Below are 25137 nucleotides of genomic sequence, written 5' to 3'. Positions count from 1 at the left end.
ATCTGCAGTTCCTTCCTACTACGCAAGGCATATTCCCATACAGACCTTTCTGTTCTTGGCCTCTTCCACTGTCAGTGAAGTCACACACAAACTGAAGGAACAGTACATATTCTGCTTGGTTAGTTTACAATCCAGCGGCATGAATATTTAAAATTCTCATTTCAAGTAATACTCCCCCACCCACCCATTGCTGCACACCCTTTTTCCTCACTATCTCCCACCCACCCTCCAGTCACCCTGTTCTCTTCCCTCCTTTGTACACCTGTCTCCCATGCCCGAGCCCATCATTTCCCTATATATCTCCCCCCCTTATGTCTTCCTTCATGACCATGACTTCTTTCATATATCTCCCTTCTCATGGCTTTACATTTCATTCCTTGTCTCTCCATAACTGATTATCTTTATCTCCTTACCCTTTATCACTTTTGTCACTTACCAAGCATTGTCCCTCCCCATCTCTCTTTACCAGCCCCCCCCCTGTCCAAAGAAGGGTCCTGGCCTGAAATCTCATCTGTCCATTCTTTCCACAGATGCTGCCTGAACCGCTGAATTCCACCATCATCTGTGTTTTGTTCAAGATTCCAACATCTGCAGTTGCTTGTGTCTTCCTCTATTTGGTAGGAAGAATAAAGGGTATTTTTCTAAAAGGAGTATAGGAGGCAATAAGTAAATAACTGGCGACCCAAATAAAGAACAAAATTAGACACAAAGTGCTGGAGTAACTCAGCGGGTCAGGCAGAATCTCTGGAGAACATAGGTAGGTCATGGATAAGAACCAAATATTTTGACCCACTGTATTACAGCATATATTTTTCTTGTACTAACACGTTTTGTTTTAAAGTACATTGGATACTAAAAATCTAAAATGAAAGCGGAACTCTTAGGGACATTTGGGAGTTGGGGCTGCAGTCATTGAGAAATGTGAAGTCGATCAGCATTGTTGGTGTAAAGCTTCCTTCAGAATTCAGCAAGGAAGATTTGCATGGAAATCATAAATTTAAATCAGTTTAAAGGATTGTTACTTGGCTTTTCAAACATTTTGGATTTTATAATCCTTTCTTTATAACTTATTGATGCAATTGTATTTGTGGATCTTCATTCGATCGTCTCATTCTTCCAGCCGTATGCAGTCTGTAACTATACAGAGTGCTGCAAATATGCCCAATCAACATCCTGTTTGGTCTCAACTTCACTTGATAGTTTTGATTCTGTTGTTTCTATCTGTATACAATTCTTAATTGTCCGTTTAATGCTTTTTCTATTTGTTCTAGCATTTTTATTTAAAGATTTACATTTCTGCACTCTCAAGTCTGTGTGCAATTTGTTTCTCCCAAATGTACTACAGCAGAGGCCTCCAAACCTTTCAGCATGAGGGCCACGTTATTTATTTGGCATGTTTTTGCGGGCCGTAGGAAAATATAAAGAAGTGCGTTTTATAAATTTAATTAACTCAAAAAAGTTTAGACTAGGTTACGTTAGATTAGATTAGGAAAGGTTAAACTAGGTTAGGTTAGATTAGGTTAGTTTACATTAGGTTTATATGGCAACAAATAACATGTTCAATTTTTGAAAAGAGCTTGAAATATTGGAATATATATATATATATATATATATATATAACGTAGGTATACAATTATTTATAAAACAGAAAAAATGCAGTGAACACCACTGGGGGGTGAGAGAGAGGAGAGAGAGAGGGGTAGAGAGGGGGGGAGATTGCAGGGGGAGAGAGAGTGGGGGGGAAAGAGAGAGGGGGAGAGAGAGTGGGCAGAGAGAGAGAGTGGGCGGAGAGAGAGAGTGGGGGGGAGAGAGACTGGGGGGGGAGAGAGTGGGGGGGAAGAGTCGGGGTAGAGGGAGCAGCAGGTGAGAGCGAGAATGCAGGGAGGGGGATGGTGTCAGAGGGTCCGGTGAAGGAGCGCTGCCACTTGTGGGAGCTGCTCTCTCCCCTCTCTCTCCCAGAGCCAGCGAGATCTGCGTCGCTCCTCCACTCTTGCCCGGCTCCGTCTCCCTCTAACGCAGCGAAATAAGAACAAACACAAGTGTAGTTGTTGTTGAAGCCCCACATCCCCGGGGTGAGCAGCGGCGGCGAGGAGGGAAGTTTCACTTATGTTTTTGTTCTTATTTCGCTGTGTTAGAGGGAGACGGAACCGGGGAAGAGAGTGGAGAAGCGGCGCAGATCTTGCTGGCTCTGGGAGAGAGAGAGAGAGAGAGAGAGAGAGGGAGGGAGGGAGCAGCCCCCACAAGTGGCGACGCTCCTTCATCGGACCCTCTGACATCCTCCCCCTCCCCGCGCACCCGCTCTCACCCGCTGCTCCCTCTATCCGACTCCCCCCCCCCCCCCTCTCTTCCCCCGGGATGAGCGGTGGCGGCGAGGCGGGAAGTTTCCTTGGGTTTGTTGTTTGCGAGGGGGCGCTGCGATCTTTCGCCTTGTCCCGGCTCTGGGACGGTGGCGATCCGCTCTCCGGTGAATCTTCGCCGGCAGCTTCTGCCTCCGGTCCCCGCCGCCTAAGAGCTTGCTGTGGGCCAGATAAAATCTCGTGGCGGGCCGGATGTGGCCCGCAGGCCATAATTTGGAGATCCCTGTACTACAGCATTGAGCAGCATCAACATGTGCATTTCATCTCTACTGTGTTTTATCAGCACACTCCAATGTCTTTCCTTTTGCTTCTTGTCCAAATAATTTTACTTGCATGGAAACGTGATCTGCCAACACAGATCCCTGTGGCGTGTTACTTTATAACTGCAACAACCTAAATTATGTCTTTATTCACAAAATGCTGGAGTAACTCAGCAAGTCAGGCAGCATCTCGGGAGAGAAGGAATGGGTAACGTTTCGGGTCAAGACCCTTCTTCAGACTGATGTCTATTTGCTTTTTTGCAAATAACACAGCTCCTGTTAAAATTAACATCCTGATCACTTTTTTAATAATTATCTACACAAAAGCAAATGTTTATCAATTAATTATGAGATTTAAAAGTGTGCATGATATAAAATAAATAAATCAAAGGAAACTGAATCTTTGATGGAATTGTGTTTGTGCACTTTATTATAAACCAGGTTTGAAGTACTAATGATAAGAGTAGAAATAGTTTTACATTCATTCCAGTGCATTCTACTTACAGGTACTGATAGAGTGAAATAGCCTTTCTGACCAGCTTGGAGGACAACATATTAATTGTCTGCTCAGCAATGATCCGGAACTATTTGATTCTGAACTAACGATTGAAATGAATCTGTTTAATTATTAAAACTAGCTCAGGATATGTTTTTGAATAGGTTGACCTGACCATAACATACCGCGCGCGAGTTGTTTCAATCAGAAACGTAGTGCTTGATCTCGCTTAAGCATCTGTAATTCAGTGTCTTTATTTGCCTGTAGATGCAAAGAATGCAAAATATTTTTTATGGTTTCAATCAGCAGCTCAAGAGTATTGTGATGCACGATGTTATCTTGTGAACAAAACTCACGATGCTATTCAATCGCCAAGCGTTCCAAAGGAATTAAATGTTTCCATTCTCTCATAGGCAAAAAAAATTAAGATACGCCTAACACCTAGAAAAATACATCCATTACTGAAAATATGAAAATGTGCTTCCATTTCAAATGAATTATGATGAAAATGCAAGATTTATCATTTAAAATGTGCCTCACATATGACATTGCAGATAGTTAAAATCTATAGAAATAGTATCACACATGATCCTGAATGTTGTATGGCATTTCCTTTATTCTGTGCTGGATCGCAATCAGGATTATAGTTAGTCCTTGTCATTTATTCAGCGTGAATGACTATTCTCATTTTTTTGGTTATTTCTTATGTTCATAAGTTATAGGAGCAAAGTTAGAGCGTAACGGCCCATCAAGTCTACTCAGCCATTCATTCATGGCTGATCTATCTGTCCATATCAAGCTCATTCTAGTGCTTTCTCCCCATAGCCCCTGACACCCTTACTAATCAAGAATGTATATATGGATAGGCAGATACATAGGCAAAAGGTGCAGGAGTAGGCCATTCGGCTCTTGAGCCAGCACCGCCATTCAATGTGATCATGGCTGATCATCCACAATTAGTACCCCGTTCCTGCCTACTCCCCATACCCCTTGATTCCGCTAGCCCTAAGTGCTCTATCTAACTCTCTTTTGAATGCATCCAGTGAGTTGGCCTCCGCTGCCTTCTGAGGCAGAGAATTCCACAAATTCACAACTCTGTGTGAAAATGTTTTTCCTCATCTCAGTTCTAAATAGCCTACCCCTTATTCTTAAACTGTGGCCCCTGGTTCTGGACTCCCTCAACATCGGGAACATGTTTTCTGCATCTAGCGTGTCCAATCCCTTAATTATTTTATATGTTTCTATAAGATCTGCTCTCATCCTTCTAAATTCCAGTGAATACAAGCCCAGTCACTCCATTCTTTCATCATATGACAGTCCCCTCCATCCCGGGAATTAACCTTGTGAACCTACGCTATACTCCCTCAATAGCAAGAATGTCTTTCATCAAATTAGGGACCAAAACTGCACACAGTACTCCAAGTGTGGTCTCACCAGGGCCCTGTACAACTGCAGAAGGACCTCTTTGCTCCGATACTCAACTCCTCTTGTTATGAAGTTGATGGTCTGATGACCTGATGGTCGTTTCTTTTGAATTATTCTCGAGTCAGCTCTTGCAGGAGGGAGAAGTTGTAGTATTGTTCTAACCCTAGCTGCTGCAAATATTACAATCTGTTTATTTAAGAAAGTTCACAACAACTTTAATTTTTAAGAAAACTGTATATACAACAAAGCAACAGGTATAACAGAGAACATAAAACAGTGCAGCACAGGAATGGGCCTTTGACCCACAATGCTTGTGCCTAACTTGATGGCAAGTTAAACTAATCAAATTTGCCTGTGCATGATCCATATCATGTAGAAGATTGTAAGAAATACTGAACTCATTCAGCTAATAGGAATTTGATGAATATTTTCACTCTGTTAATTTATATAAAACATATAACAGTACGATGTCTGTGCTGATCTGATGTCAAATTAATCTCTGCATTCATTGTTTTGCTCAATTATTATTGTTTGGTGTAATACTTTGCTTATCTTTAAGGACATATAGTTTTATACACACACACATATGGAAGATGGATTTTGCTTGTGCATATTATTACAGAGCACAATATTAAAACTCTATTCGTTCCCTTCACCCCTCTCCCACCCACTCTCTACCCGGGCTTTACAATCCTCAACTTTTCAAACTTATCTCACACCTACTGTTCTTATCTCTGGCTTTTATTCCAACCATCTGCCATAAAATCCCCTTTGCCTGTGTCGACCTATTACCAGCCTTGCTTTGTCCTGTCTCTCCCCCTTTCCAGCTTTCTTCTCCCCACCCACAATCAGTCAATCATTGAAGAAGGATCCCAAACCAAAACATCATCTATGCATATTTTCCAGCGATGCGGCCAGACCTGCTGATTTACTCCAGCACTTTCACCTCTTGTGTATTAACCAGCATCTGCAATTTGTTTCTACATTAAGTTGTCCATTTCCAATAAACAATGGCTATGCTCTTCAGAATTGTCAGTAAAGAAAAATACAGATTTGATTTCCTGATGAGGTTAACTATTCCCATGGAAAATTTAAGTCGCCTTGTTCTACATGTGACTGAATCTCTTTTTTCAAATACATTTAAACTGATTGGCTCCTCCTATAAAGCAAGAAATATATTCCCTGCCTGAATCGGTGACAAGATAAACAGAAAAATGTTTCATGTTTATGATAAATTATCAAATATTACCTTATTTATGAATGTTGTGTCATTTACCTGTCTGCTGATTATCATGTACAGTAACATTTGAACCTCATTGGTGTTTAAATGTAGACTCAGCTGTTCACTTTGCATGTGGCATGACTTAAATAAATACACCATTAAGAGGGGCAATGCGACAAATGGGATTGCTCCCCAGGGAGCCAGTATCGAGCCAGGCGGCTAAATGTATTGTTATATGTACAATATATAGGTTTTTTTGTTGTAACGATGAAGAGACGTTCCAAATTGTCACAGATTGCTTCAACAATTTGTCCCGATCTACTGCTATTGTTGTCAGAATCGGAGATTGTCCTTGGTCTCCTTGAGTTTCAAGAGGCTGCTACGTTTGCTTGTTAAAACAGATTAACTTCACAGCAAATTTAGGTTGGCAGCTAACAAAATAAGAAACCTCCTAAAGGCAGGATTTTTGGCCAGACTGAAATTCATTCTTGCAGAGCAAAAATGATGCACTGAAATACTAGGAATCTTGCATGAAGTGTAAATTCCTTGCTAGTGTTTTTAAACTACAAATTTTAGAGTTGTCGAGTCAGACAACACGGATACAAGCCCTTTGGCCCAACTACTGTATCCGTTGTTCAAGAAGTAGACTGGGCGATCGTTTCACTGAACATCTTCGCTCAGTCCACCTGGGCCTACCTGATCTCCCGGTTGTCAAACACTTTAATTCCCCTTCCCATTCCCACACTGACCTTTCTGTCCTGGGCCTCCTCCAATTGTCAGAGTGAGGCCAAATGCAAATTGGAGGAACAGCACCTCATATTTTGCTTGGGCGGTATGAAAATAGATTTTTCGAACTTCAAGGTCCCTCCCTCACCCTAGCTGCACTAGTTTCAATGTCACCCTGGGATTTCATTGTTTGTAATCGTTTTCACCTAGCCCACAGCTAACAATGGCCTGTTTCTTTTATCATCGTTACTTTTTTGCATATCTTTCATTCATTTGTTCTATATCTCTCTATTTTACTGTCTATATCTCTTGCTTCCCTTTCCCCTGACTCTCAGTCTGAAGAAGGGTCTCGACCTTAAACGTCACCTATTTATTTTCTCCAGAGATGCTGTGTGATTCTCTGAGTTATTCCAGCTTTTTGTGTCTGTCTTCACTTTAAACCAGCATCTACAATTCCTTCCTACACATTTTGTTTGTAGAATGTTTTTCTTGAGTTTGAATATGCAGGTATTATGCCAAACCTATCTTGATGGATTTTCTGTTAGTTATAACTAACATAACAGATTCTATGTTCTGCCATTTGATGGAATGATATGCGACCTGATAGAATGTGCTTGAAATGGCATATATTAAGCAAGGCCATTCAAGTAAAAATAATCTTTTATGATGAATACTAATAGAATTTTTCTGTGGAAAGTGAAATTTGTTAACGATAGACTCAAAAAGCTGGATTAGCTCAGCAGGACAAGCAGCATCTCTGGAGAGAAGGAATGGGTGACGTTTCGGGTCGAAGCCCTTCTTCAGACTGGAAAGATGCCTATGAACTCCTGGATGTGCTGAAATATTTTTAAGCACAGCATGTTGTATTAGTCATGCATTTAAAACTAAAATGTCGTACCAAAAACATCAGATTTTAACTAGCAGGTGGTTTCTTTCTAGCTTGGTTCCATGTTTCCAAGGCCCAGAGGGGATCATTGGCATAAAACAGCAGTTTGCTTCTGACAGCAGTGTGTCCTTGTTGCTATTGATTAGCCTGTTCAGTGGAGTGAAAAACATTGATTTAGTCTTAAAACTGGTAGTTATGTGATAATCTTGAAGATAAATGGATGTCAAGTGAGGTGTCGGTGGAATGAAATCAAAATATACCTGGAGTTATTTATTCTGATTTTGAAATATAGCTGCATTTTCTAGATCCTTGACACCACCATTAACTAGGGAATACAGTCAACATGCACATGTTGCCACAAATATAATGGTCTAATTGTGCTGCTATAGATTTAGTTGAAAACAATTTTTCACTTCAATTTTATCTCCCTGATTCTCTCATGGAGGTATTGATCCTTTGCTGAGTTATGTTTATATGGATTCCAGCTACTCTCTGCTCATGAAGCAAATGGCTGTTACTGATGCTTGAACCAAAGAATAGCATCACAGCCAATTTACCCATATGTTCAGATTATTCTAATACCCACCGGGGTTCAATGGAATTCCTTATTCACATGAATCACAGAGTAAACAGTACACATGGTAATGATAAATACGACAATAAATACTACAAGTGCAAAACAGCAGAATGGTGCAAAAATGTTAGTAACATCTGAAGTGGTGCAGAAAGTTACCAAAATACAATAACATAATACGCAAAAGATGTGGAATTAAGAGTAAGAGTATGTGGCAGACCTCTGGGGTATGAAAGGTAATTGGGTCAGGAGTCTGATGATTGCAGTGGGGAACAAACTGCTTGATTTTGACTGTCGGGGCTTTCAAGTTCCTGTGTCTTCTCTGGAAGGCAGAAGGGAGAAAAAGGACTGGCAGTGGTAATGGGCATCCTTAATGATACTTCAGCCTTCCTGATGCAACACATCGTGAAAATGGACCATGGAAGAAAGTGACGGGCCTGTGATGGACATGTTGGATTCACCATGTTTGTAACTTGCAATTAAGGCTCTGACACCTATGATGAAATATTAGAATTGTAACTTTATTTCTTTAATCTACTCCTATTCCGACCTGGCAGCTTGTGACTTCCACAGTGCTAATGAGGCCCAATGTAAGTTTGAGGAACAGGATCTCAGTTCCCACCTGGACAGTTGCAGTCTTCTGGATGTTATCAAGTTCCACCTTCTGGCTTTTGTATCAGAACTGGCCAGCTCTGCAGAAGGTCATCCTTCAACATTATTTCAGCTTTACTATCTTCACTAATGCTGCCTGAACTGGTGGGCAGAGAGCCAAAACACTGGAAAATGGGATCCAACTGCCTGTCAAGTCAAGTCAAGTCAAATTTATTTGTCACATACACATACACGATGTGCAGTGAAATGAAAGTGGCAATGCCTGCGGGTTGTGCACAAAAAGAATTACAGTTACAGCATATAAATAAAGTTAATAAGTTACTATTAGTGTCGACAAAAATTTAGTCTCTGGGGTTATAAAAGTTGACAGTCCTGATGGCCTGTGGGAAGAAGCTCCGTCTCATCCTCTCCGTTTTCACAGCGTGACAGCAGAGGCGTTTGCCTGATCGTAGCATCTGGAACAGTCCGTTATTGGGGTGGCAGGGGTCCCTCATGATCTTGCTTGCTCTGGATCTGCACCTCCTGATGTATAGGTCCTGCAGGGGGACGAGTGTAGTTCCCATGGTGCGTTCTGCCGAACGCACTACTTTCTGCAGAGCCATCCTGTCCTGGGCAGAGCTGTTCCCAAACCAGACTGTAATGTTGCCGGACAGGATGCTCTCTACAGCCCCAGAGTAGAAGCAATGAAGGATCCTCAGAGACACTCTGAATTTCCTCAGTTGTCTAAGGTGGTAAAGGCGCTGCTTAGCCTTACCCACCAGTGCGGCAATGTGCGTTGCCCACGTCAGATCCTCTGCGATGCGGACTCCCAAGTATTTAAAACTGCTCACCCTATCCACAATAGACCCATTTATCTCCAGTGGCGTGTACGTCCTTGGATGTTTAGCCCTTCTGAAGTCCACAATCAGCTCCTTTGTTTTAGTGACATTCAAGAGGAGGCTATTGTCCTGACACCAGAGTGCCAGATCAGCCACCTCCTCCTGGTAGGCCTTCTCATCGTTGTTGGAGATCCGGCCCACCACCACAGTGTCATCAGCAAACTTGATGATGGAGTTTGAGCTGAACCTGGCCCCACAGTCATGTGTGTACAGGGAGTACAGTAGGGGGCTAAGGACGCAGCCCTGGGGGGATCCTATGTTCAGGGTGAGGGAGCTAGATGTGTGTTCCCCCATCCTGACCACTTGGGGCCTGGCAGTGAGAAAGTCCAGGACCCAGGCACACAGAGGGGTGCTAAGCCCCAGTTCCAGCAGCTTCTCAACCAGTCTGCTGGGGACTATTGTGTTGAATGCTGAACTAAAGTCAATGAACAGCATCCTCACATAGCCCCCCTGGCTGTCCAGATGAGAGAGAGCGGTGTGTAGAACCTGGGAGACCGCATCATCCGTGGACCTGTTCGGACGGTATGCGAACTGTAGTGGGTCCATGTTGCGAGGAAGGAGGGCGCAGATGTGCTTCTTGACTAAGGATTTCCTGTCTATGCCTCTCATAATTTTATATTTTTCCATCAGATCCCCCCATTAAGTTCTGGTATTCTAAAGTAACAATCCATGTTTGTCCAACCTCTCCTTGAGGCTAATACCCTCTAATCCAGGCTGCATTCTGTGAAACCTCATCTGCACCCTCTTCAAAACCTCCATGTCCTTCCTGTAATGGGATGACCAGAAATGCACACAATAATCCAAATGCAGCCTAACCAAGGTCTTGTAGAGCTGCATCAAAAATTCCTAACTCTTATACTCAACACCCCAACCAATGAAAGTGAGCTTACCATGTGCCTTTGTTACCACACTACTTTCTTGTGTTGCCTTAGCTCCTTCCAGATGCAGTCTGGATGCGCAGATCTCTCCACAGTACTCAATGTGTGGTCTCATCAGCTGCATCATGATGTCCCAATTTTTGTAGTCAATACCCTTCTCAATGAAAGCAAACATGCCTAATGCCATCTTCACCACAGTGTCAACCTGACTCATACTATTTGGAAACCATGTACCTGCAACTCCCAGACCTCACTGTTCAGCAACACTCTCCAGGGCTCTTCATTTTACTGTGTAAGCCTCCCCCAAAATGAAGGAATGAATTGTGACACACTTTTAAACCAGATGATGTGAATATAATATTTTATTATAAATATTTTGTCATTGTTTAACTTTTATCATTATAAAGTATTATTTATTGTAAATGTTGTGACAAAAAATTAAATGAAGTAAATCTCTTGCCTCCAGCCGCGTGCGGATCCCTTTCCCATCTGCAGTTTTTGCTTGGGGACAAAGGAATGCAATCGAGAGAAAAGACCAGAGGATCTCATCTCTTGCGCCGACTGTGGTAGCAGTGGTGAGTTGAACTTTTTGAACAATAGTTGTGCAACAAGAATAAAGAAATGATATACACTAATCATCATTGAGATTAACATGCCTAATCATAAGACTAGTTGATATAAGTATCCTGTTTGATATTCTGCAGGCGTTTGTCACATTTCCAAATTGTCTGCTTTCCTTTATACATTGGAATTCCTATAGAACTTAATTGCCTTAATTACTTTTGTATCTCAAAAAATAAAAATGCTATTTGGTCACCTGATACTGTCAATATTAAGATTTTAAGTTGAGTTTGTGTCAATGTACAAATTTTCAGGCATAGAATATACTCCAACCTGGGTAAACTATAGTCTAATATTACATCTACAATGCGCTAGAAGAACTCAAGGCATCAGGCAGCATCTGTGGAGGAAATAGAGGCAATGTTTAGGGTCAGGACTCTTCTTCAGACCTCACTCAAAATGTCACCTGTCCATTCCCTTCTCAGATGTTGCTTGACCAGCTGAGTTTGTATATAGAACGTAGTACAGCACAGGAATAGGCCCTTCAACCTACAATATCCATGCCAAACATGATGCCATTAAACTAATCTCTACTGGCATGCCACCCTAGGAAACAGGTTCTGATTGCCTGTTTACCCTCTCTGAGTCTCCACATCCTTCCTGTAGTGGCTACCTGCACGTAATGTACTCTATTCATCCTTAGTGTAAGAAAATAACTGCAGATGCTGGTACAAATCAGGTACAGATGCTGGGCAAAATTAGAGCACATGGTATTGGAGGTAGGGTACTGACATGGATAGAAGGTTGGTTAACAGACAGAAAGCAAAGAGTGGGGATAAATGGGTCCCTTTCAGAATGGCAGGCAGTGACTAGTGGGGTACCGCAAGGCTCGGTGTTGGGACCGCAGCTATTTACAATATACATCAATGACTTGGATGAAGGGATTAAAAGTACCATTAGCAAATTTGCCGATGATACAAAGCTAGGTGGCAGTGTGAACTGTGAGGAAGATGCTATGAGGTTGCAGGGTGACTTAGACAGGTTGTGTGAGTGGGCGGATGCATGGCAGATGCAGTTTAATGTGGATAAGTGTGAGGTTATCCACTTTGGTGGTAAGAATAGGAAGGCAGATTATTATTTGAATGGTGTCAAGTTAGGAAAAGGGGACGTACAACGTGATCTGGGTGTCTTAGTGCATCAGTCACTGAAAGGAAGCATGCAGGTACAGCAGGCAGTGAAGAAAGCCAATGGAATGTTGGCATTCATAACAAGAGGAGTTGAGTATAGGAGCAAAGAGGTCCTTCTGCAGTTGTACAGGGCCCTAGAGAGACCGCACCTGGAGTACTGTGTGCAGTTTTGGTCTCCAAATTTGAGGAAGGATATTCTTGTTATTGAGGGCGTGCAGCGTAGGTTTACTAGGTTAATTCCCGGAATATGTTGAAAGACTGGAGCGACTAGGTTTGTATACACTGGAATTTAGAAGGATGAGAGGGGATCTTATCGAAACGTATAAGATTATTAAGGGGTTGGACATGTTAGAGGCAGGAAACATGTTCCCAATGTTGGGGGAGTCCAGAACCAGGGGCCACAGTTTAAGAATAAGGGGTAGGCCATTTAGAACAGAGATGAGGAAAAACTTTTTTAGTCAGAGAGTTGTGAGTCTGTGGAATTCTCTGCCTCAGAGGGCAGTGGAGGCCAATTCTCTGAATACATTCAAGAGAGAGCTAGATAGAGCTCTTAAGGATAGCGGAGTCAGGGGGTATGGGGAGAAGGCAGGAACGGGGTACTGATTGAGAATGATCAGCCATTAACACATTGAATGGCGGTGCTGGCTCGAAGGGCCGAATGGCCTACTCCTGCACCTATTGTCTATTGTCAAATCGAAGGTATTTATTTCACAAAATGCTGGAGTAACTCAGCAGGTCAGGCAGCATCTCAGAAGAGAAGGAATGGGTGACGTTTCAGGTCGCGACCCTTCTTCATCCTTAGCATATGGGAGGCCTGTTCAAGAATCTGATAACGGGGAAGGAGCTGTTCTTAAATCTGGTGGGAGTGTTTTCAAGCTTTTGTATCTTCTGCCAGATGGGAGAGGAGAGGAAAGAGAATGATCAGCCCTTGAGTGGTCCTTAATTACGTTGGCTGCTTCCTGAGGCATTTTGAAGAATAGATGAGGTTGATGGAATGGAGCCTACTTTGTTTGAAGGACTGGGCTACATCCACGACTTCTTATGGTTTTGGGCAGAGCAGAGCACTTGATGGGGAGGTTTATGTGCTCCATATCAGTGTTGTATTCATTTACAGTGCTAGTTCTCAGTATGCATAACTTGAAAGGTCATGTATCCAGGCTGTAAATTACATTAAATAAGTTTATCTAGTCCAAAACTGTGCCACATCCACAAAAAATATTTGATGAAAAAGTTATCCATAAAACTAAACTCACGCGCTATTGTGTTTTAAATTGTGCATTATTGTTGTCTATCATATCAAGCCCTTTTGGAAATTTGTACATTGCTCACTCACAATTCAACTCTCATGTGAATTTTTAACCCAGATATTCAGAGGATAATGATTGTGCCGAACATGATGCCAAGTTAAACTGATCACCTCTGAGATCATGCCTGTACATGATCCATATCCCCCTATTCCCTGCCCTTCCTGGTGACTGATCACCTCTGAGATCATGCCTGTACATGATCCATATCCCCCTATTCCCTGCCCTTCCTGGTGACTGATCACCTCTGAGATCATGCCTGTACATGATCCATATCCCCCTATTCCCTGCCCTTCCAGGTGCCTGATCACCTCTGAGATCATGCCTGTACATGATCCATACCCCCCTATTCCCTGCCCTTCCTAGTGACTGATCACCTCTGAGATCATGCCTGTACATGATCCATACCCCCCTGTTCCCTGCCCTTCCTGGTGACTGATCACCTCTGAGATCATGCCTGTACATGATCCATATCCCCCTGTTCCCTGCCCTTCCAGGTGCCTGATCACCTCTGAGATCATGCCTGTACATGATCCATATCCCCCTATTCCCTGCCCTTCCAGGTGCCTATCTAAAAGCTTCTTACACACCATTATTGTATCTGCCTCCACTACCACCCTTGGCAGTGCGTTCCAGGCTCCCACCACTCTTGCCCCACACATCTCCATTAAACTTTCCCCCTCTCACCTTATAACTATTCCCTCTAGTGTTCTACATTTCCACCCTGGGAAAGTTCAGGGATGCCGCGACCATGGGGATAAGGTGTAAACAAGCGTATTTGATTGGTGAATAAGTGTGAGTAGCTAGAGAGTGAGAGCATGGGCTTTGGAATGTAGGTTTCAAAATGCAGAGCAGGAAGAAATGTCCAGCAGGTTCTGCAGAGGAAACTAAGTTTTAAAAGAAGTTTAGTTAGTTTTGTTTGGTTTAATTTATTGTCATGTGTACAGAGGAACAGTGAAAAGATTTTGTTGCATGCCAACCAGTAAGCGGAAATACAATGCATGATTACAATCGAGCCATTCACAGTGTACGGATAAATGATAAGAGAATAACGTTCCCTTAAAAGGAAAGACAGACGAAAAAAAGTACACATAGGCTGAGCCAATATAACAGATGAACAACTGATACAAACAGAAATCAAGCTATCTGAAGAATTATAGAATTCAGTGTTATGTCCGGATATCTGCAATGTGCCCAGATGGAAGAGAATATGATAGTGTTATTTATTTTAAAGCCTTTTAGACGGCAAATGGATGAAGAGATGTGGATCACATGCAAGCAGGGGAGATTAGTGTAACTTGGCATCATGTTGGCACAGACATTGTGGACTGAAGAGTATATTCTTATGCTGTACTCTTCGATGTTCTGATAATATCAACTATTAAACTATTTATTTCTCTGTTATAGGCCATCCATCATGTTTAAAGTTCTCTCCAGAGTTAACAGCCCATGTGAAGACATTAAGCTGGCAATGTATTGAGTGCAAAACTTGCAGTGCCTGCCGAGATCAAGGAAAAAATGCTGTAAGTATTATATTTATACCTAAAGGTCATTAAGGTCATTAATTGCTGAAGTTGTGTAAAGAAGGAAAGTGGAGATTTAATAGACAATAGACAATAGGTGCAGGAGGAGGCCATTCGGCCCTTCGAGCCAGCACCACCATTCAATGTGATCATGGCTGAGCATTCTCAATCAGTACCCCGTTCCTGCCTTCTCCCCATACCCCCTGACTCCGCTATCCTTAAGAACTCTATCTAGCTCTCTCTTTAATGCATTCAGAGAATTGGCCTCCATTGCCTTCTGAGGCAGAGAATTCCACAGATTTACAACTCTCTGACTGTAAAGGTTTTTCTCTGTTCTAAATGGCCTACCCCTTATTCTTAAACTGTGGCCCCTGGTTCTGGACTCCCCCAACATTGGGAACATGTTTCCTGCCTCTATGTTTCAATAAGATCCCCTCTCATCCTTCTAAATTCCAGTGTATACAAGCCTGATTGCTCCAGTCTTTCAACATACGACAGTCCCGCCATTCCGGGAATTAACCTAGTAAACCTACGCTGCACGCCCTCAATAGCAAGAATATCCTTCCTCAAATTTGGAGACCAAAACTGCACACAGTACTCCAGGTGCAGTCTCACTAGGGCCCTGTACAACTGTAGAAGGACCTCTTTGCTCCTATACTCAACTCCTCTTGTTATGAAGGCCAACATTCCATTGGCTTTCTTCACTGCCTGCTATACCTGCATGCTTCCTTTCAGTACTGATGCACTAGAACACCCAGATCTCGTTGCACGTCCCCTTTTCCTAACTTGCCACCATTCAGATAATAATCTGCCTTCCTATTCTTACCACCAAAGTGGATAACCTCACATTTATCCACATTAAACTGCATCTGCCATGCATCCGCCCACTCACACAGCCTGTCCAGGTCACCCTACAACCTCATAGCATCTTCCTCACAGTTCACACTGCCACCCAGCTTTGTGTCATCTACAAATTTGCTAATGTTACTTTTAATCCCTTCATCCAAGTCATTAATGTATATTGTAAATAGCTGCAGTCCCAGCACCGAGCCTTGCGGTACCCCACTAATCACTGCCTGCCATTCTGAAAGGGACCCATTTATCCCCACTCTTTGCTTTCAGTCTGCCAACCAATTTTCTATCCATGTCAGTACCCTACCCCCAATACCATGCGCTTTAATTTTGCACACTAATCTCCTATGTGGGACCTTGTCGAAGGCTTTCTGAAAGTCAAGGTACACTACATCCACCGGCTCTCCCCTGTCCATTTTCCTAGTTACATCCTCAAAAAAATCCAGAAGATTAGTCAATCATGATTTCCCCTGCGTAAATCCATGCTGACTCGGAACGATCCTGTTACTGCTATCCAAATGCTCCGCAATTTCGTCTTTTATAATTGACTCCAGCATCTTCCCCACCACTGATGTCAGACTAACTGGTCTATAATTTCCTGTCTTCTCTCTCAAAGTGGGATAACATTAGCTACCCTCCAATCCACAGGAACTGATCCTGAATCTATAGAACATTGGAAAATGATCACCAATACGTCCATGATTTCTAGAGCCACCTCCTTAAGTACCCTGGGATGCAGACCATCAGTTAAAGTTCCTTCAACTTCATTCACGAAGTTAAGCACCAGTTAAGATAATCATGAGAGTAAAACAAGTTTTATTTCCCTCTTAACTTTCTTTTAGTGTTTAGTTTAGAGATACAGCGCAGAAACAGGCCCTTTTGGCCCACCGGGTCCGCGCAGACCAGCGATCCCTGCACATTAACAGTATCCTATACCCACTAGGGACAATTTTTACATTCACCAAGCCAATTAACCTACATACCTGTTCGTCTATGGCGTGTGGGAGGAAACCGAAGATCTCGGAGAAAACCCACGCAGGTCACGGGGAGAACGTACAAAGTCCATACAGACAGCACCCGTAGTCGGAATCGAACCCGGGTGTCCGGCGCTCCGGGGCTGCATTCGCTGTAAGGCAGCAACTCTACCGCTGCGCCACCATGCCGCCCAAAACGGTGAACACCATGAATAAAAAATGCTTTGATACACATAGTCTTTTCTGCACCATTATAGACTTCAGATATGTTTTCCTTCTTGCATTCATGAAGAAAGAAACAAAGAGCTAGTATTGGTATAGGATCTTTTATATAGTCTCAAAAGTCACAAAGTCTCAAAAAGCATCAATCGATGAAATGTTCTGAAATATAGAGGTTCCAGAAGTCTGGAGAATAGTCAATATTGTTCCTCTGTTTAAGAAAATCAACAGTGACAAATCAGGAAAATATAGGTGAGCCTTAGGTCAGTGGCAGGGAAATAATTGGAGTAGATTCTTGGGAATAAGATCTACTTATGTCTGGAAAAGAATAGACATGAGGGATAGTTAGCATGGCTTGATGCAGGGGAGGTCATCTTTACAAACTCGTTTGAGCTTTATGAGAACGTGATGAGGATGATTGATGAGCGTAAGGCAGTGGTTGTGGTATACATGGTCTTCTGTAAAGCCTTTGTCTCATGGTGGGCTAATTTCAAAGATCAAGAAACATGAGATCCATGAAACCTGTTAAATTGGATTCAAAATTGGCTTGCCAATAGAAGACAGGGTGGTGATGGAGGGGTGTTGATTTGACGGAGATTTATGACCAATGATGGTCCATGAAGATTAGTGCTGGGACATCTGTTGTTTGTGATAAAATAAATAATTTGGACAAAAATATAGATGGCTTATTTGTAAATTTGCTTACTATTAGAACGAAATTGGCAGAGTTCTGGACAGTGCTGAACATCAGTTGAGTTTATTGCCACGTGTACCGAGGTACAGTGAAAGGCTGACAAAGGATTCAGCAGAATACAGACATTTGGAAATATGGACAGACAAATGGCAGATGGTACTTAGTCTGGACAAGTGTGCTATATGTTTTGAGGGCATATGTAAGAGGAATGTATACAGTAAATGGCAGGACCCTTAAGACCATCAATGCAGAGTGGTGTCTGGAAGTGCAAGTCCATAAATCCCTGAAAATGGCAACAATAGGTTGATAAGGTGGTTACAAATGTGTAGAGCTTTCTTGCTGCTAGTGGTCAGGACAAAGATGATGAATGGGGTATCTAAGTCCAAATTAAATGTAAGAATATGTAGGTTCACCGATTCCTTTTCTTCAGAGATACTGCCTGAGCTGTTGAGTTACTCCAGCTTTTTGTGTCAATCTTCAGTGTGAACTAGCATCCGCAATTCTATATGCAGGCATATGAGATTTGTTATCTTGGCATTATGTTCGGTACAGATCATGGGCTGAAGGCCCTTTTTCTGTGCTGTACTTTTCTATAAGTTCATAAATGATAGGAGCAGAATTAGGCCATTCAACCCATCAAGGCTACTCCGCCATTCAATCATGGCTGATCTATATTTCGCTCTTAACCCCATTCTCCTGTCTTCTCCCCATAACCCTTGACACGCGTACTATTCAAGTATCTATCTATCTCTGCCAAAATATCTATTGACGGCCTCCACGGCCATCTGTGGCCATGAATTCCACAGATTCACCACCCTAGACAAAAGGAGATGCGGATGCTAGTTTATGTAAAAAGACAGAATGTGTTGGAATAACTCGGCGGGGCAGGCAGCATCTCTGGAGAATATGGATAGAACATAGAACAGTACAGCATTGGTAATATTGAACAAAAGCAAAAGCTAGAAATGAATTTTAATAACCTGACGGCACTGATTCTGGCAGTGGAGAAAGCTGGAAGAGAGGAGACCAGGACAGAGCTTGGCGAGTGAGGGCAGACACCGAAAAACTTCCCAACATCTGCTCTTTCCAGCCACTTGGGATCTTGTATGTTTGACTCAGGTCATCCCTCCGTCTACTAAACTCCAAAGAAAAAAGCACAAACTATTAAATCATTTTGGTGGGACAACCATACTCTGCAATCATACCACAAACAAAATTGTGTACTGCTTATTAAACTACTTGGAACAGTTGGAACATATTTTAAAACAATGTGAACTTATATATTGAAGTATTACCAATGTTTTCTCTCCTGCAGGACAATATGCTTTTCTGTGATTCCTGTGACCGAGGGTTTCACATGGAATGTTGCGACCCACCTTTATCCAGAATGCCAAAAGGTATTGTTGAACTAAGCCAGTTGATGAATATCATATTTGTTTCTAAATGTACTTGGGTGCATCTACTTAATATGCACAGTACCATTATACTTGAAAAAGCAATTAAAATTAATCCAAGTTGATATATGTTGATTCCAACTTTGTTAACCTTTCGCCTCCCGAGAACATTTGACTCACTGAAGCAAGAAGAGCAAATTCCCTTGTACACAGATATTCTGTTTGATTATTAAAGCTCCTTGCTTCTGAAGCTGCTTGAGGGATTTGACCATTATGGTTTACACCAGTTGTATAACTGCTGACTCTTTGCTGGCGATCATTTTAAAAGTTGAATGCAAATACATTCAGAGAATGATATAATATTTTTCACAATTTTTGGTTTATTGAATAAAGATCTTTCATAAAATAGTTTGTGCTCCATTCACACAACATAGTTCCAAATGTAATGAATTAGGTACTTCCTACTAAGTCATTATGTGGGATTCTCATATCTAGGAGCTGTTTAGTTACTTGAAATATTCTCTCTAATATATTTCTCACACATCTTTCTGTAAATATGAATGGAGTGCATGGCACTGACTTGAAACTTTTAGGAAAGCTAATGACTGTATTCTTCACCCTAGGAATGTGGATCTGTCCAATTTGCAGGCCAAAGAAAAGGGGAAGAAAATTGCTCCATGAGAAAGCTGCTCAGATCAAACGTCGTTACGCAAAACCACTCGGACGTCCCAAAAATAAACTAAAGCAAAGGACCATGTATGTTTATCCTTTTCTTTGGAACATATAACAGATAATATTTTATAAATATCTTGCACTATTTTAATGAAGTTTCCTTTATAAATTTACATGTTGTCAAACCTACAAATCTAAATGCTGTTACTTCAGTTCACAGAGTTAACCCACAGGGGATGTTTAAATAGCACTTTAGCTTTTTTAAATGAATACTCCACAGTAGCAAACAACTGTTTTCAATGTTTTCAATAAATATTAAACAGCAGCAAAAATTAAAATGTCTATCTCATCCCTACAGAATGTCTATCACATCCCTACAGAATGTCTATCTCATCCCTACAGCATTTTAAACCATACTCCTTCTTGTATCCGGTTGAAGATAAAGATTCTGGGGTAATGATAAAATAGACCAGAAGCCTTACAGGAGATAGATGTTACGTATCTATCAAGCTCAGTAAATACTGACACTCGATCCTTCTCACCATTCTAGTTTCTAGGGAATTCTGTTATAGTGATGCTTTGCAATATTGTGCTGGCTTGTTGAGTGATGACTTGTTGAATACTGCCAGCTCAGGGAATTTTATTATTAATGTACACATTTGATGGTGAAGCAGAAATGTTATTATAGTTCTCAAATACAGAAACAAGCCTATTTAGCACCATAATTATAATCAGTTTTACCCATGTTGTCCAGCTTTGTGTGATCTTCATAATTGCATAAACTTGCCCAGTTTTGGGTCAAAACTGATTATAATTATGGTGCTAAATAGGATTGTTTCTGTATTTGAGAACTATAATAACATTTCTGCTTCACCATTAAATGTGTACATTAATAATAGATCAATGAACATAAACTGTGGACTGAACCTGACATTTCTGTTTTTGTTTATTTTCTGTTGTGACTGCCAGACATTATTATTGTGCAACTGCAGATTACTCTCATTTAAGTGGTTCACTCTCACCACTTCCGATCTTGCCAAGACGCAACTAAAGCACCTCTGGTGTGTTGCCTGTGATTACCAACTGTTCCTACATCTCTGAGTTAAATAGTTTGTGAATAAGGTTCAAGAAAACTGAAAGTGTTGAAAATCTGAAAGAAAAACTGAACATTCTGGAAACACTCGGGGTTAGTTTTGATGAAGGGAGTTCGACTGAAATATTACCCATTTCTCTTTCCCCATTTGCTGCCAGGCCTCCTGAATTTTTCCATAATTTCCTGATTTTCTTTCTCTTGGGTGAATAAGATTCTTGGTTTGTGCCGGCACTTTACCTTCAAACTAGGTTTTTTGTGGTTTATAACATTCCTAGATTTTGCAGTATTGAAAGATCTTTTCAGTGATTCAAAAGCCTTTGTCACTTTGTCAGCAAAATATTGAATGCAGACAGCTCCAGTCAAACTGGATTGATGGATTTGAAAATCTGCTTTTATGTCATAGTTGATGGATGTTGACCTTTTGTAATTGAAATAAATATTGTACCAACATTCGCTTATTCACTTTTCATCAGAGTACACTTTTTCAGAGAAACATCTTTGCCATTGGACACCAGCTAGGGTAGGTTGATTAGAGATTTTTCCCAGCCTTCAGCTAATCGTAACTCTGAATACAGGCATGATTCTCATTAACCAACAGATTCTGTTTCACACATCAAAATGGATTAATACAAGTGCTTCACTTTCCCCTAAACACACACCACCCTTCAATTCTACGTGAAATGCATAGTTGACCCTTTGGATTTTAACTCATAAGGTCATAAGTGATCAGAGCATAATTAGGCAATTGGGCCCCATCAAGTCTACTCCGCCATTCAATCATGGCTGATCTATCTCTCCCACCTAAATAAATTTTCCTACCTTCTTCCCATAACCACTGACACCCACATTAATCAAGAATCTATCTCTGCCTTAAAAATATTCATTGACTTGGCCTCTACAGCCTTCTGTGGCAAATTCCACAGATTCACCACCCTCTGACTAAAGACATTCGTCCTCATCTCCTTAAAAAAATGTCCTTTAATTCTGATGCTATGACATCTAGTTCCAGACTCTACCACTAGCGAAAACATTCTCTCTACATCCACCATAGGACAACCTTTAATAGCTGAGTGCTCTGCACATGGAATCATTAAGAACTTCTACAGCATAATTCATTTTGTCCAGTTGCTGCAAAAAATATGTAGGAAAGAACTGCAGATGCTGGTTTAAACGCTGAAGAAGGGTCTCGACCTGAAACGTCACCCATTCTTTCTCTCCAGAGATACTGCCTGTCCCGCTGAGTTACTCCAACATTGTGCCTGCTCCAAGAAATATATACGCACACATTGCCAGGAGCTTTGGCACAAATTGTGCAAGCTTGTGAACCACAACCAGACCCAAAACAGCACATGCAAATCTCTGGTATTTATATGTTGTCTATAAAAGCACAAAAAACACTTCGTAAACATCTGTTGAAGCAATTTTTCTAAGTAAGTAAAAATAATACTCTGGTTTCAGAAACCAAGCCTGTTTCATAGAAACATAGACATAGACATAGAAAATAGGTGCAGGAGTAGGCCATTCGAGCGACCCCTGGTTCTGGACTCCCCCAACATCGGGAACATTTTTCCTGCATCTACCCTGTCCAATCCTCTAAGGATTTTATATGTTTCTATAAGATACCCTCTCATCCTTCTAAATTCCAGTGAATACAAGCCCAGTCGACCCATTCTTTCATCATACGTCAGTCCCACCATCCTGGGAATTAACCTGGTGAACCTATACTGCATTTCCTCAATAGCAATAATGTCCTTCCTCAAATGAGGAGACCAAAATTGCACATAATACTCCAGGTGCAGTCTCACCAGGGCCTTGTACACCTGCAGTAGGACCTCCTTGCTCCTAAACTCAAATCCTCTCGCAATGAAGGCCAACATGCCATTGGCTTTCTTCACTGCCTGCTGTACCTGCATGCTTACTTTCAGTGACTGATGTACAAGCACACCCAGGTTTTGTTGCACCTCCCCTTCTCCTAATTTGACACCATTCAGATAATAATCTGCCTTATTCTTGCCATCAAAGTGGATAACCTCACATTTATCCACATTATGCTGCATCTGCCATGCTTCTGCCCCACTCACCCAAGTCACCCTGCAACCTCATAGCATCCTCCTCGCAGCTCACACTGCCACCTAGCTTTGTGTCATCCGCAAACGAAGAGATGACACATTTAATTCCCTCGTCTAAATCGTTAATCTGCTAAGGAGACTCAGGTCCTTTGGAGTGCAGGGGGCACTCCTAAGGACCTTCTACAACACGGTGGTTGCATCCGCCATTTTCTATGGAGTGGTCTGCTGGAGCAGCAGCATCTCAGCGGCAGAAGGGAAGTGACTCGACAAGCTGGTCAGGAAGGCCAGCTCTGTCCTGGGTTGCCCCCTCGACTCAGTGCAGGTGGTGGGAGAGAGGAGGATGATGGCAAAGTTAACATCGCTGCTGGACAACGACTCCCACCCCATGCAGGACACTGTCACTGCACTGAGTAGCTCATTGGCTATATTTAAGAGGGAGTTAGATGTGGCCCTTTTTGCTAAAGGGATTAGGGGGTATGGAGAGAAGGCAGGTACAGGCTACTGAGCTGGATGATCAGCCATGATCATATTGAATGGCGGTGCAGGCTCGAAGGGCCGAATGGCCTACTCCTGCACCTATTTTCTATGTTTCTATGTTTCAGTACAGACTCCTTCACCCCAAGTGCGTGAAGGAGAGATATAAGAGGTCCTTCCTTCCCGCTGCTGTGAGACTGCACAACCAGCACTGCTCCCAGCCGACGAGTCAATAGTAACAGTTAAGAACACACAGAAAACTGATGACAATTTATCCTTGTCTTTACTTTTATTTATAATGAATGATCTCTTGCTATCCACTTTGCTGCTGTAACACTGTAAATTTCGCCGGTGTGGGACGAATAAAAGGAATATATTATTAATATATATTGTAAACAACTGGGGTTCCAGCACCGAACCTTGCGGCACCCCACTAGTCACTGCCTGCCATTCTGAAAAGGACCCGTTAATTCCTACTCTTTGCTTCCTGTCTGCCAACCAGTTCTCTATCCATGTCAATACCCATCCCCAATAGAGGTTTTTTAAATTTTGAGTGGGACGGACAGAGTTGACGTGGGTAGGCTTTTCCCTTTGAGAGTGGGGAAGATTCCAACAAGGGGACATAGCTTCAGAATTGAGGGACAAAGGTTTAGGGGTAACATGAGGGGGAACTTCTTTACTCAGAGGGTGGTGGCTCTATGGAATGGGCTTCCGGTGGAAGTGGTGGAGGCAGGCTCGATTTTATTATTTAAGAGTAAATTGGATAAGTATATGGATAGGAGGGGATTAGAGGGTTATGGTCTGAGTGCAGGTAGATGAGACTAGGTCAGGGAGAATGGTCGGCGTGGACTGGTAGGGCCGGACAGGCCTGTTTCCATGCTGTAGTTGTTATATGTTATAATACAAGAGATTAGTGTTCTCTAATTTTGCACACTAATCTCTTGTGTGGGACCTTGTTAAAGGCTTTTTGAATGTCCAGATACACCACATCCACTGACTCTCTCTTATCCATTCTACTGGTTACATCCTCAAAAGATTAGTTAAGCACTAATTACAAAAGATTAGTTCCTTTTACAAGCAAACTAAAGAGACCTGTCTCAAAAAATGCCGTTTAAAGCTACTTATTTTAAGAGATGGTGATGTGGTGGATTCATGATTACCAAATCATGAAATGAGCAAATTACATATATCAATGATAAATATCTGAAGAAACGGTCACGGTGGCGCAGCGGTAGAGTTGCTGCTTTACAGCGAATGCAGCGCCGGAGACCCGGGTTTGATCCCGTCTACGGGTGCTGTCTGTACGGAGTTTGCATGTTCTCCCCATGACCTGCGTGGGTTTTTTCCGAGATCTTCGGTTTCCTCCCACACTCTAAAGACGTACAGGTTTGTAGGTTAATTGGCTTGATAAACGTAAAAATTGTTCCTAGTGGGTGTAAGACAGAGTTAATGTGCGGGGATCGCTGGTCGGTGTGGACTTGGTGGGTCGAAGGGCCTGTTTCCGCGCTGTTTCTCTAAACTAAACAAAGAATAAAATTTGCAGCAGCAGTTAGTTGTGGTGACTGACTAGATGAAAAGATGGGTTTTGAAATTCAGAGCAGAAAAACGTTCAAAGTCTGGCTAAGATTGGTTAGCACTCAACAAAAGCTTTTCTCTGTACCTCGGTGAACGTGACAATAAACTAAACTAAACTAAACTCAGGAGGGGTTGAAGTCTTTGCCTCCAGTGGCCCATGAGGAGTGGTTGTGCAGAATTCTGCAGAGGTGAAGAATTAAAGCCATATGGTGATTTCAAGAGAACAAGCTAT

The 25137-nt window shown here is 42.1% G+C and overlaps 1 protein-coding gene across 2 annotated transcripts in view; it reads left to right on the top strand.

Annotated features, from left to right (window-relative positions):
- The window catches only part of kat6b (K(lysine) acetyltransferase 6B), a 95964-nt gene that overhangs the window by 16226 nt on the left and 54601 nt on the right, over positions 1 to 25137 (top strand). For both annotated transcript variants that reach the window (XM_078428570.1, XM_078428569.1), the window contains exons 3-6: positions 10781 to 10889; positions 14774 to 14889; positions 18944 to 19025; positions 19646 to 19778. In XM_078428570.1, coding sequence (XP_078284696.1) covers positions 10781 to 10889; positions 14774 to 14889; positions 18944 to 19025; positions 19646 to 19778 — 440 coding nt within the window. The remainder of the gene's footprint in view (positions 1 to 10780; positions 10890 to 14773; positions 14890 to 18943; positions 19026 to 19645; positions 19779 to 25137) is intronic.

Source organism: Rhinoraja longicauda, chromosome 35 (assembly GCF_053455715.1).
Source record: "Rhinoraja longicauda isolate Sanriku21f chromosome 35, sRhiLon1.1, whole genome shotgun sequence".
Taxonomy (NCBI): domain Eukaryota; kingdom Metazoa; phylum Chordata; class Chondrichthyes; order Rajiformes; family Arhynchobatidae; genus Rhinoraja; species Rhinoraja longicauda.
Note: the sequence above shows the minus strand (reverse complement) of the source record. Positions and strands in the feature narration are given on the sequence as shown.